At 35.6% G+C, this 14,223-nt stretch overlaps 1 protein-coding gene across 3 annotated transcripts in view; it reads right to left on the reverse strand.

Annotated features, from left to right (window-relative positions):
- LOC128851995 (uncharacterized) overlaps nt 1-14,223 on the reverse strand; it is a 59,600-nt gene that overhangs the window by 24,481 nt on the left and 20,896 nt on the right. For 2 of the 3 annotated variants that reach the window (XM_054064847.1, XM_054064849.1), the window contains exons 10-13: nt 14,049-14,113; nt 11,438-11,544; nt 8,302-8,413; nt 3,424-3,526 (exon numbers count right to left, since the gene is read on the reverse strand). In XM_054064847.1, coding sequence (XP_053920822.1) covers nt 3,424-3,526; nt 8,302-8,413; nt 11,438-11,544; nt 14,049-14,113 — 387 coding nt within the window. The remainder of the gene's footprint in view (nt 1-3,423; nt 3,527-8,301; nt 8,414-11,437; nt 11,545-14,048; nt 14,114-14,223) is intronic. The other variant, XM_054064848.1, reaches the window with a different exon arrangement.

Here is a 14,223-nt window from a genome sequence, read left to right on the forward strand (position 1 = left end):
TGCCTGCTTCTCACTCAAACTTTTGTTAAACTTTGGAGAATAGTAATAATTTGCAAATATGGTCCAGTGAAACAGAGGAGGAGGAAATAAACAAGGGAGAAGGGGGTAGGAAATGAACATCAGGTGCTGTTATTAGAGGACGACAACAGCCATCTTGATTCTGGCTTCTGTTCCCAAGATCACTTATACATCCATCCAACAAAAGTTTTAATTTAACTGCCATCAGTTTTAAGAAAATTAAGCAGTGGGCATTCCTTGTTCTTCTCTTCACTGCAAGTTCTGGCACCCTCCACCACTGTCAGAAACTAAGCACCATTAAGCTGATTTGGTTATTAGCGCACCACTAATTATTGTTTGGCAGTACTGCACTTTTTTTTTCTTTTTTTTTTGCTAAGTCTCACTGAAGAAAATAAGAGAAGAAAAAGACTCTTCATACTGTATGTAAAGTACCCTTAAAAGTATCCCACATCACAAAGCAGCCTACTGAGCACTTACATCCCAAATCTGACCCTTCTCTGTCTCAGAGATTATCTGTGCAAGTATTACGGACATCTACTGCATAACAGCAACTGAAAGAAGTGACTGTATGAAACAGTTTCAATGTATCCTCAGCAAATTAAAAAAATATTATTTATGGGGTTGTTCAAGCACTCGGAAGCATATAAGTAAACAGCTCTGATACCCTCTGACACAAGCAATTTACATCATGGAGGCCAAAAACCTTGTTGTAGCCCTATACCTGGCAAGCAAAAGTGCTACTTATCACCCCAGATGATTCCAAGAAATAGGCTCTTTCCCACTGCTCCTCATTAGCAGAGGTTCTATGAATTGAAACAGATTTTTTTTTTTTTTTTGAGAAAAAGTGCTACAGGATGTTCTAAAAAGCTTAAGCATTTCCTTTAGGAAACAAAAGCAGCACACACACACTCCATCGTTTGCGCAGGCTGCCTAACCCAATTCGACACAAGAATGCATCTGTTTCATCATGAAAAACCCCAATAACATAAACCGAAAACTTGCCTGCCACCTTAAGACACAGATGTTCACATATTACAGTAATTCAATTCCAATACCGTAAACACTCCACCCAATCCTTGTAGTGCAGATTTATTACTTTCTTCATTCTATGAAGAACGGTAGTGAAAGGTAAAAAATGAAGCCTTAACAAGACTTAGCACTTTTGGATTCCAAAGAAGTTTTATATACACAGAAACTGCTTTATAAAAGAAGAGGCAGATTAAGAATTTGGAGAGATAAGTACACTTCTACTATCTTTGGATCTTACAAATAATTGTAAGTAATTGTTTTAAAATCCACTCAGCTTTTCTTTGTTCAAAAAGATATTTGCTAGGGGATTATCTATGCATATATATATAAAAAAGAGTAAGTCTAGCTCTTTACTTTCATGTATGTTACAGTCTACTTAAATAATGAAAAAGAAGAAACTACTTCAATTATGAACTCTTATCTACCTATAGAAATAGTAGTTTGGTCCAATTGTGAAAATACCGCTTTTCATTCATTAGAAAAAACAGGCTTAAGAAATACATCTAAATGCTGGCCTACTAACGAGTCTTCGGAATTGCAAAGTCTTTAAAAATTGTCTCAACAAATACTCCAAATTAGTTTTATGAGATCATATTCTATATCATGGACATAAAAGGATGACTTCGCACTGACCTTGTCTCTAACTCTATCACCCTGCCTTAACCACATCTCTGCTATCACTGTAAAGACTGCAACACAGAATTTGAACGCTTCCATACAATTTTGAATCCACTGAAAAGAAAATGTTTATTAGTTCCTTAACTCCAAGGCAACATCAACCCACTCTTCCATTAATCAGGATTTGGGATTTGCTATGGAAGCTGAGAGATTCAGGTTAAGCTCATGTAATTTAATTTTGAAGATCTACATAAATCTTCAATACATTCTTCCATAGGAGACGTAGAAACCTCTGTAGAATATCTCAGCTCTAGTCCTCAAAATAAGCTGTCAAAACTTTAAATGGGTAATGAAAGTGAGATGAATACCCATAATGTAAGCAGCAAATCACAACACATGAATGCGCTGCTTACAAGTGAGATCAATACAGAGAGGACACTTGGGTGACTTGGGAGGAGAACAGGAAAAAAAATCCCAGGTCAGTATAAATAAACAATAAGTCCTTCTAGAAAGTGAGGAGAATCCAATTTACATTTGAACATTTACAAAGAACAAATGTGCAGGGTTTTTTGAGCAAACATTTGGTAAACAACAGAAGCACAGATCCTTTCACACTAGGTGACTATTATGCAAACTCTTAAAAAACTAAGATGACATAATTAAAACTCAGTATTTTGACTTTACCTCACAAGGCAATTAAAAAATCTTGAAATAGTTGCATTACAAATTCACAGAAAATCCAATGTTAAAGACAGATTAATTTTAGCTTGACTTAATAATGGAAGATTATAATTTAAATGGGGGACTTAACATGCACTGTGAATAAAGAATTAGATACAAGTTGTTAGCACACTCACTGCAGTATCGTATTAAAAAGTTTTCAATTGTATCTGAAAGTTGTAATTACCCACACGAGCAGCTACAAATTAAACAGGGTAGAAGCACAGCAGTATCTACAGAAAATCCTTTGCTGTAACATCACATAACTAAGTACTGAAGAGAACCTTCAAAACTCTCAAACTATATAGCTCTTCATAAAATGCAATGTTAAAGCCAGACACTGTGATAATTTTTTGCCAGCTGAATAACTTTCTTCATGCTCATTGCCAGTAAGATCTAATAGCAATACTGAGATTTAATAATATGGTAAAACAGAATAAGACACTGTTGTACATCAGTGTAACTACGGGTAGGAAAACAAAGACAAACAAGGAATAGGAAAAAAAGGCAGTAGGAGCAGTAGAAGAAATGGAAGTATAACGACTCTCAAAGAACAAAAACATGGACTTCTAGAGCTTTCGTTTTATCATTTTACTAATGTCTACAGGTCCCATTTCTACACCAAAAAAATACCCTTAGAAAAAATATTATTTCACTATAGAATCATAAAATGGTTTGGTTTGGAAGGGACCTTAAAGGTCATCTAGTTCCACCCCCCTGCCATAGGCAGAGAGATCTTCCACATGCAAGTAAGAAGTATACGAAAGCAAGCGTGTCCCCAGGGCCTGGCATGTTTTAAACAGAAACCCAAGGGTGCTGTAGGTCGGGTGGTATCTGGGGAGCTCCTGGAGCCTGCCCACTTGACCCCCTCGCTTCAGCCAGCCAGGCACGCCAGGGCTGGGCAGCAGCTCTCACAGGCTACTTACTATGTACAGCGCAATGAAACTCATCACAACTAAGTCTTGGGTACGAATTGGGCTCAGGAAAAAAAAAAAAGGAATAAGCTTAAAATTCTTAGAAGAAGGTGTGAATATTTACCCATGCCAGTTCCAGCTGATGCAACCTCTCTGGAGAAGATTTCTACGGCTTCTTTTTGCTTATGGTGTACTGCAAGCCAAAGAACACCTTCCCGAGGACCCTGCTTCACAAAAGTCAAAATTAGATTAGCCTTGAGGTAGAACTTCAGTTAAATTTACCAAACTGAAATCTAATAGATATCTTTAGTACTCACTGCTACAAACTACAACTTTTGTTCAGTGACTTGTCATCCAGCATCATTATAATTTCCTCTTTCCATCACCTTTTTATTTTACTACCATGAAGTCAACTATTGGGTATTTCAGACTTCTAGGATTTCATGCTTCTCCAACATTCTCAAAGAATCAAGTACTGCAACTAATAATACTTTATAAGAAACTAAGTACTTGGCTTCCCTCTCAGTGGAACTCCCAAACTTTCCCTTTTAACTTTAATTGCACTGAGAATATTTTGGGGTCAAGTTAAAGGTTTACTTATCTAAGCATCAAGTAATAAGCAGATCTGCTCACAGAAAAGAATTCAAATCTAGTCTTTGGGAGTTAAACAGGAAAACAGAACTTGTAAAAGCCACCACATCTGCAGAGATGAGAGGAGACTCTTCCCTCCCCTAAAGGTAAACCAAACTAGTACTCTGCTCCCTACTCTATAGCCAATTAACACACTTGCCCTTGCAGACAAATACTGTCTCTCCCTTAAGTTCGTACTTCTTTAAAACTCTTTCCGCTGCTGAAATATCTGCCACTGGAATCAAGACATTGGCAAAAGTCTTAGAGTGAACATTAGGTCTCACTGAGGGCAAAGACTCTTTTTATTAAAAAACTTGTACTCACTGGCAAGAATCACCTTTGGTCTACCTTTGAATCTCTAAAAACACGAACCCTGCTCAAAATACAAGTCTGTCCGCGAGTGTCTCTTAATTGTCCTGAAGTACAAGCACAACCATTTCCATCATAGATATGAAACTGAATTACACAAGGTCTCAAAATCTACTGGTCAGAAGGTTCTCAAACAGCTCTACTACAACTGTGGCTTTCTGCAGCACGGTACTTCTCTCTGCTAGTCAGCTTTTTTGTGAGCACCAAAAAGTTTCCAAAGGTTCTCTGGTAACTTTACATGAATTTCTTGGCTTACCTAAATCAACGTAAAATTCAAAGAAGGAGAAGTTTGACTAGAAGATATTGGTGTTTATGTCCTTTTTGATGTCAACAGGAAAGGATGTACTTACACAGAACAGGAGAGAAAAGATAAACACCCTGAAGTTGTTGTTACATGCAGGCAGTTGTCCAATGAGCTAAAGTTGTGATCAAACAAAACCACATCTCATCCTTCTTGCTGTATGTTTTTTTACTTGTTTTTTACTCACTACCCAAAGATGAATGTGCCCCTGATTTCAAGAACTAGAAGTCATGTCAGAAACAGTTCTTTAAGCAATTTTCAATTTACGTGTCTGGCAGTGAAAAATGCTAGGCTATTGTGCCTTCCCAACTAAAAGTTTACTTATTAGAAGTCTAGTAAATTTAATAGAATCATAACAAAACAAACTGTCTTTCCCCTCCTCCTTCAAATTTTAAAACTTGACTAAACATTTTACACTAAAAACCAAACCAAACCAAAACAAAACTCCATGTTGGATCTCAACTACTAACCTGCCTGTCTTTTAACACATCTCATAATTCTACCGCTATTTAATTTCATTGCCCACATTTCTGTAAAGCTGCAGTCTTTACAAACATTATAGAAACTATCAAGTTGAATATTAGCTTTTGATACTGACGTCTTGTACATTAGCATCATTTTCCTTTGTGTATACAGCACATTTTTTCCAAAAGTAATACCACTGAACATGTCAACACTCAGAAAATCTCAAATTGATTTTGGGAATTTAAGTACCTTTGGCAATGTAGGAACATGGGTGTAATTACTAATGTCAGCTGCTGAAATGGTGTTTGTTATAAATGTTGTAATACACTGCATTAAGCATTATGGCTACTATCACACAGGAGATCATGCAAACTTGATTCACATTTTTACTAGTTTATCATCTTGATATCCATGTAGGCAAACCCTAAAATAAAAGGTTAGCAGAGCCAAGGTAGGAAAGGTTATATTATTCCATCAGATCATGTTCATTGAAATGATAGAAATTTCCTTCTACAAATACAGAAACAGATAACCTGATCACGACAATACAAATAAGAAAACAATCAGTTTTTCAATTAAAAAGTTGCACTAGATTGTTGCAAAAATTGTTGTTACAAAGAAAATATGCAGCCATACAACTGGATATGCTTTTTTTTTTTTTTAGAATCAATGTTTCCAAAGCTACCAAGAAATTCATTAAATAATAAATAGGGAATATTCCTGCAGAAAACATACATTCACATCTGTTTCCTGGTTCCATGTGCTCAATAGTTCATTTAAGTTCTAGATTTACCTCCTTACCCACAGATGCAAGACACAATGGCCTAGGAAAACAGTAAGCTGAATCCCATTCAATGGGCGAATCCAGTATCAAAGCTGGACATATACACCGTTTTAAAGTAATTTATCTTACAGTATCATAATTAAAACAAAACACAGCAAAACAAAGTTACACTTCATCAAGTCTTAACGATGTGTTGTAAATTGGTTAGCAAAATGTTAATAGAAAACTAACAGACACAGCACATACAGTTTTTATAAAGCAAACTCTAATACTAGTTTAGTACCAGTGCTATCTAGTACTATTAATAGATTCCTTTCACATGAAACACATCTAGTATTCCTAAATGATAAACTCACTGATGCTGCAACACTATCATAACTCCTTCATCCACAACAGAAACAACAGAGCAGGAGATATTAAATGCCATTGGGGTTACTCAGTGCTGATTCAGGTCCCTTTCTTGCTCATGCTGGGCTGCTGCTCACAAAGCAAGCTATCAGAGTGGCAAGTGACCACCACGTAAAAAGGCAGAAAAGACTGAGAAAGGAAAGGAGGCAAACATTTATTGATTTCTAAAGCATAGTTTGTGTTGACAGGAACAGACAATGCTCCACAGAACATCTCAGACTACAGTATACAGGCATACATAAACCTGGGATATACACTGATTTCACAGATGCAAAGGCAAACCTTTGTACAGACCTTTGTGAGAATTGGTTCACCCACACCAGGCACCTACACTGAGCTCTAAATCTTGTTCAACTTACCCTGTCTTGGTATTCACACACAGACTTGCTTCCTCTCTTTAAATTTAGATGGCTCCGTTTTGAGCAGTGTTATGTACAACCCAAATAACCATGTCTAACTTTGTTCAGAAAGATCTGGTAGGAAAGGGCGTTTCAGAAACTTCATTACTTCTACCATTAGCCCCAATGGGCAGATGTTTTTCTTAGGAATCTATGATTTTGTATTTCAAATGGAAAAAGCAAATCCCACTCTCCATCCCTTTTTTCTCAAGCTACTATGGCTGCTTTCCAGATGAAAACTCCTCTGGTTAGTTTATTTCAGACTGTTGGAAGAACTGGGTGAAGAAGGGCAATACAGCAGTTTCCCATATTGCAGCCTCAACTCTCATATCCTATTTAAGACATGTATGGGGAGAACATATAATGGAGACCATGCTCTATATTTACTTTTAATATAGGACCTGGGAGTTGAGGCTGGAAATAGAGAAGATATTACAAATACTCAATTTCATTTGGAAAAATTATTTAACTTACTCTAAGTGAGGCAAACTGAAAAATAAGAGAGAATAAACTACTTTTTCAATTCATTATTCACTCCATTCAATGATACAGAAAATTTTCTATGTAAAAACTTAATTACATATCGTATTACAATGCATAATCAAGTCTGTGTTCTGTTAATACCAGCACATTCAACATCTGGAACATCTGTTCTTACGTTTCAAAGCTTTGATTCTGCAATCTCAGTAACACACTTAGCATTGCAGGGTTTATGGTCCTAAAAAGAGATAGACCACATCATGAAGCTAGTTCATCAGGAAGTAACTCTTGCTGCTGTGCAGAATGAAATTTAAAGTTCAAGCACTAAAATTAAGAGCTGCAGCTATAACTTGCCTATTTTCTAAGAACACTTATAGTAAGAAGTTTGCTTTTTCCACATCACGTTCTCATTTCCTACACATGCAAATTGTCAGCTATTCTAAGTGTCAGCAATCCTAAGATCAAACTCAGAGACGAGTTACCAAGTGTATCTTAAGTGTTTTGCAAGGCTGTCATTGACAAAGAAGAATTAGATGCTACTGTTTTGGAACAAACTAAACTGTCTAAATATTTAAAGTGCATGTAAGTGAGGAGAAGATTTACAGTCTTTTGCTTTTAAAAAAGGACTTCTGTATTACAGATTAGGAAAACAGAACATGGATATCACAGCTGCAGTGGCTATAGACATAATGCATATTCCTATATATTAATTTGTTAAGTCACAAAATATGATGCAGAATTATATAGTTGAAGCTTGTTTCACGATTAGTACTTAAAGACACTTTTAAAGTTGCACAGGCAACAATTCTGCCATTTCCTGACTCTACAAACCTTTACAACGTGGTCTTTCAGAGTTACATCTAAAACAATTTAACTGTACATCATAAGAGCTTTTATAAGAAGATATTTTTTTAGGAGAACAACATTAGAACAGACTATAACAATATTTTCCTAAGATTTCATATCAGTGCTTCTGGAAGACCCCATACTGCAAAGACCTTGTCAGTGTTAATTTTGTATACTAAGTAGTGACACTGAATTCTTTGCAAGATGATGGGGTGAAATTCCGACGATGATAGTGACTTCCTTTAAAGTTGCAGAAAAGATAACAATATGGAGATTACAAGAGGTCAGCAAAAGTTTAAGAACACTCCACTGAATACTTACACCATCTACACTCCTTCTAGCATGAGGTCCGTATGTATCTTCAGACCCTAAAACCTGTATGTTAACTGCACTGTAATCTTCATACCCAAGCTGACTGAAAATAAGTCGAGTCCTGCAACAAATGATTTTTTTATTAGTAAACTGCCTCAAAATTATTACCTGAAGTACTCCTGTGTGGTCCACAGGAGTTAGATCCATCATGTAAACCAGAGTATGAATACTTTACACTAAACAAACATATCTGAATACTACAAATGAAGGTATTACTGACAGGGAAGTTTACGCCTCTGAATTTATCCCTAGGTTTCAAACTGAGCTGTTGTTTGTTCAAATTATTTGAAAGATGGCAGGCAAAGACAAATAAAAGGATTTCAGCTCTTTACTTTTCTTTAAAACAAACGACAGCTTGAAAGGTAGTTAAAGTATATGCAGTCTTCCCGGTTTTCATGCCAGTAATTCATGTCTTAACTCTGTTTCTGCTATAAGGCATTATAAAGTACAAATAAGTACATTAAACTATCTCATTATGTCACGGGAACCAATGAAGAAAAATTAAATTGCAGAAGGAAATTTTATTCAAATCTTAAAGGCATTTTACTTGAGATTAATGAACATACAACTCAAATGCCAAAAAGTACATAAAGTTTTTAAAGAGAATATTTCTTCATTACTTGTTCCTTTACAGTCTGACAGTGAAATTCCTCAAACTCTTTCTTTAAGTATATTTCCACCAAAAGAACATTGTGTCAAGAGTGCCAAGTTTGTCCAATCATGATTAATAATGGGGATGAACGTTACCTTCTTTTTATACACCATGAAAACACACTGGTTTAAGAGATCCAGGAATTACTAGGGTTGTGAAAGCTATTAAATTCGGGTTAAATACTGTTTGCAACAACTCTTCAAATAAATAAAAACCCCAACTCTCAAGCATTAAAATTGAAAATAACTGCTATAGTTTAAAAAAAATAATCATATGAAGTAAAAAAGAAAAATCAAGGTAAAAAAATAAAACATTTAAGAGAAACCAACTGCAAAATGAAGCAGTGTACAGGACTTAAATACAAAATGTTATTTTCTAATTGTTGTAAAGAGATGGTGGTCCATGTACCACAAATAAGACCGTCTTTATTCTGATGACCACAGAAAGACAGACACTTGATTTAAGGTACCTAAATTTGCAAACTGTGTCAGTAGTAAGTTATTTCAAGTTATTTATCTACAAACATTACAGGCAGAGATACTAGAGTTCAAAATATACTCTGTGGGTAATTTTTAGCTCTTTCACATGTCTTGGTAATGCAACAGAGAACCATGAAAAATGAAACAGTACCAAAGACTACTCCAAAGAGACTTTTTCACACACAGACTGCCAAATCTCTCCTGCTTTCAAAAATGAATAAACAAATAAAGCAGAAGCATGCAAGAAAGAAGTGAAGGAAGTCATGTTACAAGCTGCCAAAACTGCTTAATATCTTAGGCTACCAACTAATTTGACCTGCACAACTGAAGCACCTTAAAATTTGTGTAGCTTATTCTGAATTTGTTGCCATTAGACTACTAGGCAGAATTTAAGCTAGAACAGACTGGAAGACGGCTAGCTGAAAAATCATGTCCTTACGACACTTTCTTCAACAGGATTTGGCAGAAAGACTGAAGTCAGAGCTTCCCAAAGTGCTGTTGTTGCTGGTAGTGCATTCTCTAGAAGCTATCTGAATAGCTTAACTCTTATTGTATATCTGGGCTGATACATACAAATCTTTCGAACATGCTGGATAAACAATTCCTTAAATTAAGCTGTTCAAGACCATGTTTGACACCGAATATATTCATGGGCAATACTTTATATTGTGATTTTTAATGCACAGAACAAGCCACCACTGCTCCAGGCACGCCTCATGGGCCACTTATCAAGCCAGTAAACCAGCCCCTGGTGACCTTCTATCATCCCTCTACTAAGGATTACTCAGGATAGCATAGCAAGTAGGCCAAATTAATTTTCTAGTGGTCACAGAGGCAACAGCACCACAAACTGCTTCAATCAGACAAAAGACTGATGTAATCTGGTCAGAAATGACGTCCCAGAGCAAACATGAAAGGGAAAACATACTATTCTATTACCAAAATAATTACCTAGCTTCCAAAAAGATTGCTTTTAGTGGACTTCCAAGTCCCTGACTCTCTATCAGCTCTTGAAGGGCTTCTTCATTGATTTTCTCAGTAGCTCTTGGCTATGTACCTTACAACATTCACCCTACTCTGAAGAAAAGGATTCTGTAGCTTAATTACACATCCAATATTAGCCTAATAATTACATATCCCACCTGCTGTGCCTCTTGAGGGAAGTGACACAGCTCCTCCCTCATAGCGCAGTACACAGGCACATGCGCAATACGATACTAAGTCCACAGTAAACCTTTCATTTCTGACAGGTCTCTATCCTAGTGTACTTGATGAATAGGTCTATAATAGGATGGGAGGAAATTTTATACAAAACATGGCACAGAGATACAGATCTCAGAACTAGAAAGACTGGGGCTGTTGGAGTAAATGCTCACACTTACGTGAGGCTACAGAATTATATTTAAGAGGATTATCCTCCTCACCTAAATATACTGGCATGACAATATGTCTAAAGATTTATCAGGGTGTCTTAGAACGGTGAAGCTGTTCTAGCAAACAAAATAATTGGTCACATTTTACAAGGCACCAACAAAATAATTTAAAACACAAACTTGGTAAACTGCCTACATTTCACAGCTCTAAGACTTTTGATAAAAACGTTCTGTGAAAATGAGTGAAAAGTAATTTCACATGGCTTTCTCTCTGGCATCTGAGAATTTTAATCCGAATCACTGCTTTTCCATTAATTTGTGTTTCTCACTACCATCCAGCCATCTATTTTCAACAATATGCGAGAGCTTTCTCTCTGTTGAATGTAGCTGAAGTGTAGTTATATGTTGAGAACAGGTTTCCACACCAGGCTACTTCAGTCTTGAAATGCCCTCCCAATTGGAAGACTATAATTTTTCTAGGGTTCTTAAAAGGTTTATATGGTTGTCATCATGCGTCACAGTTATTTTTATCGTCTCTGAAAAGGAAAAGCCAAAAGCCCTTCCAAGGCTCAAATACTAACCTTTGCAGAATACTTTCCGCAGTGCGTTTTCCTTTTTGTGCTGCCTTTGGACCTCCCACTGGACAGACAGCAGTAGCTCTGAAGCCATCAAGGTAAGTGGCGTTTACCTAACAATAAAGGGATTATGAAATTACATGGGATTCAGAATGGGTATCCTATAAATTGTCTCTGATGTTCATTATTCACAGAACTGAAATAGCAAGAAGCATCACAAAAATTTACTCCATTATCTGAAATTCAAAATTCTGTTGGAGGAAGATTCAAATTTACAAACCTGAATAATTTCTCATCATCATCCTTAAATTCCCCTGTACTTACCTATTTTGGTACATACAACACATTATGAGCTGTTGAAAAGCTCAATAATCTATCACAGCAAAATAGATTAGATGTAAGTTTTCCAGAAGCATTACAGTAAATGTGGAAAATGAAACACACCCTTAAAATATTTCTAGCTTCTTGTACTGCCCATTCAGGCACTTCCTAGGCAAGCTGAACACACTAGGTTCATTTTCCTAAAAGTTACTTTTAAAAGAGTTATGCAAAGTATTTGCCCATTTATCACTGACAACCAATTAAACAATTAAAAAAACCCAGAAATATTTCACAGGAAGTCTAACTTGTATATTTTAGAATATTATTACACCATTTAATAGACAAAACAAATTAAAAAAAATCTGAAACAATGCATTTCAAAAGTTTCAGTGAACACATAATAACAAACAAATAAGAAATAAACTAAAACTTATTTTCGTTTTACTGCTATGTAAAAAAAATGAACTGTCATTCCATTTTGTTTATCCCTTTCCAGGGTTCTTATCCATTTTTCAAGCTTCATCAACTAAAAACCTCAAGTCTCAGTTACTTCCTCTAGATATTTGAAGTATGGCAATGTAAAGTCAAGAATAAAAACTGCAGGAGACAAGACTGCTGAACAGAATGGTTGCTGAAAGTTGCTGAGAAGAAGTAAAACGTATTCCATTTCTAATTGTACACTCAGACCAAGGAAGTAAAAAAATACTTCCTCCTCCATACATTCAGTAACTTCTCCATTTGCCTGGATCAAATGTGACTATTTACTAAAGGAACAATAAGGGCATTAGCATAGCTGTAACTTGATTGACGGATTCTGATGTTTTACACATAAGTATACTCTTCATTCTAGGTCATTTTTAGGAATTACTTCCAAAGTGACTTTTCTGTCAGTTACACATTGACACTGTAAGAGTGACTGTTAAAGCTAAATATCTTTCAGAAATGTGCTTACAATTTATGTTTTAAGACTTTTTTGTCGTTGTTCCAAACATGACAAAACCATATTTTCAGAGTAAAAAGACAGTTATTCCCGAGTGGAGTTAACAGACACAGATCACTCAGAAAATAAATTTTTTGTTCTAGCATTAGGCAAGGAAAACTCTTGAAATAGTAACTAAAATCCCGAGGAAATGTAAAAAGCTGACAAGTCAATACTGCACTGAAATTGTAGGCTGCCTAACAATAAAAAAAATATAATGCTTCATTAAATTAGATGAAAGTTTAGAAAAATTCACGTTCAGATTACACTCCCACAAAACTTTTAAAATACCAATCACTTCTTTCATAAAGTTGATATACACTTGATTACTAGAAAGCTGACAAGTGAATAGCTAAACAAGGGCATGAGAAAAGTGACCTGTATACTACTTAATGCTAAAAATGCTTTGTCTTCAATCACGGAGCCCGTAGAGACGTCTTCTAGTCTGACTTCACAACTCACCAAACCCAAACCTGCTTTGGTGATGATACTATTTATCTTTGATATACTGTGTGTTTTAATAAAATGAAACACTATCTTATATAAAACGGTGTTATATATATTCGTAAAATATATCAAAATCTTTAAAAGAAAAATTATGCTCAGACATACGTTATATTATTTAAACAGAAATATTAGCTCAATTCCCTGCTTAGGTTAACTCCCTTTTGCTATGGCTGTGCTAAGCATTTAATTTCTGATCTCAACTTTGCTTCTGTTTTGCCACCAGTTTAAATAAGAAAAAGATCCAGTCTTATTGCTGCTTCACCAGAACCTTGGCATCCATTCGGAAAATGGAGAGCACTAGAAGACTATAATAACAAACACAAACCATCACAATTTTACTAGAAGTGCTGGTTTCTTTCAATAGAATATTTCAGGAGACTATCAGTCTCATTCTTAGTTGCTCTTTTAACAGATGCAGTTACTCATTATTTACCTTTTGAAAACTACTTCACAGGTGAATTTCACAAGGCAATAAAACAGAATTAACACACCGGTATAAAAATCAACACATATAAAACAGTTAACGGGCTCGGATGTTTCAAAAATTATTATTATTACAATAAAAGAACCATCCCAATCTTCTTTGGAGTTTTGTGGACAAGCCCGTTATACAAATTAAGATGTTTCTATGTACCAAATAAGGCTTGCTTTTTTTTTTTCCTTTTCCCCCTCTTTCTTTTATTCTTACAGCAGGGAGGATGAGGATTCTAAAGCTGTAGAAGTTTTTGGCAGAACATATTTAGTATTTTCTCCAGAAGATAAAATTTTGTAAATAAAAAATACCTTACATGCCCCAGAAAGAGACAATACCTTATAAAACGCTGAAGGAGGTGATCCTTTTGCTCCTTGAACTTTCACTGCCCCACCATCAAAACCTAGAGAAGGAAAAAATCAATATTTAAGCTTCTTCAATATAACTTCAAAGGCATTCTTTTGTGATGCATATAATCAAATGCACTTAATTAAAAAGCAAATCATTGATAGC

This window comes from Cuculus canorus, chromosome 4 (assembly GCF_017976375.1).
Source record: "Cuculus canorus isolate bCucCan1 chromosome 4, bCucCan1.pri, whole genome shotgun sequence".
Taxonomy (NCBI): domain Eukaryota; kingdom Metazoa; phylum Chordata; class Aves; order Cuculiformes; family Cuculidae; genus Cuculus; species Cuculus canorus.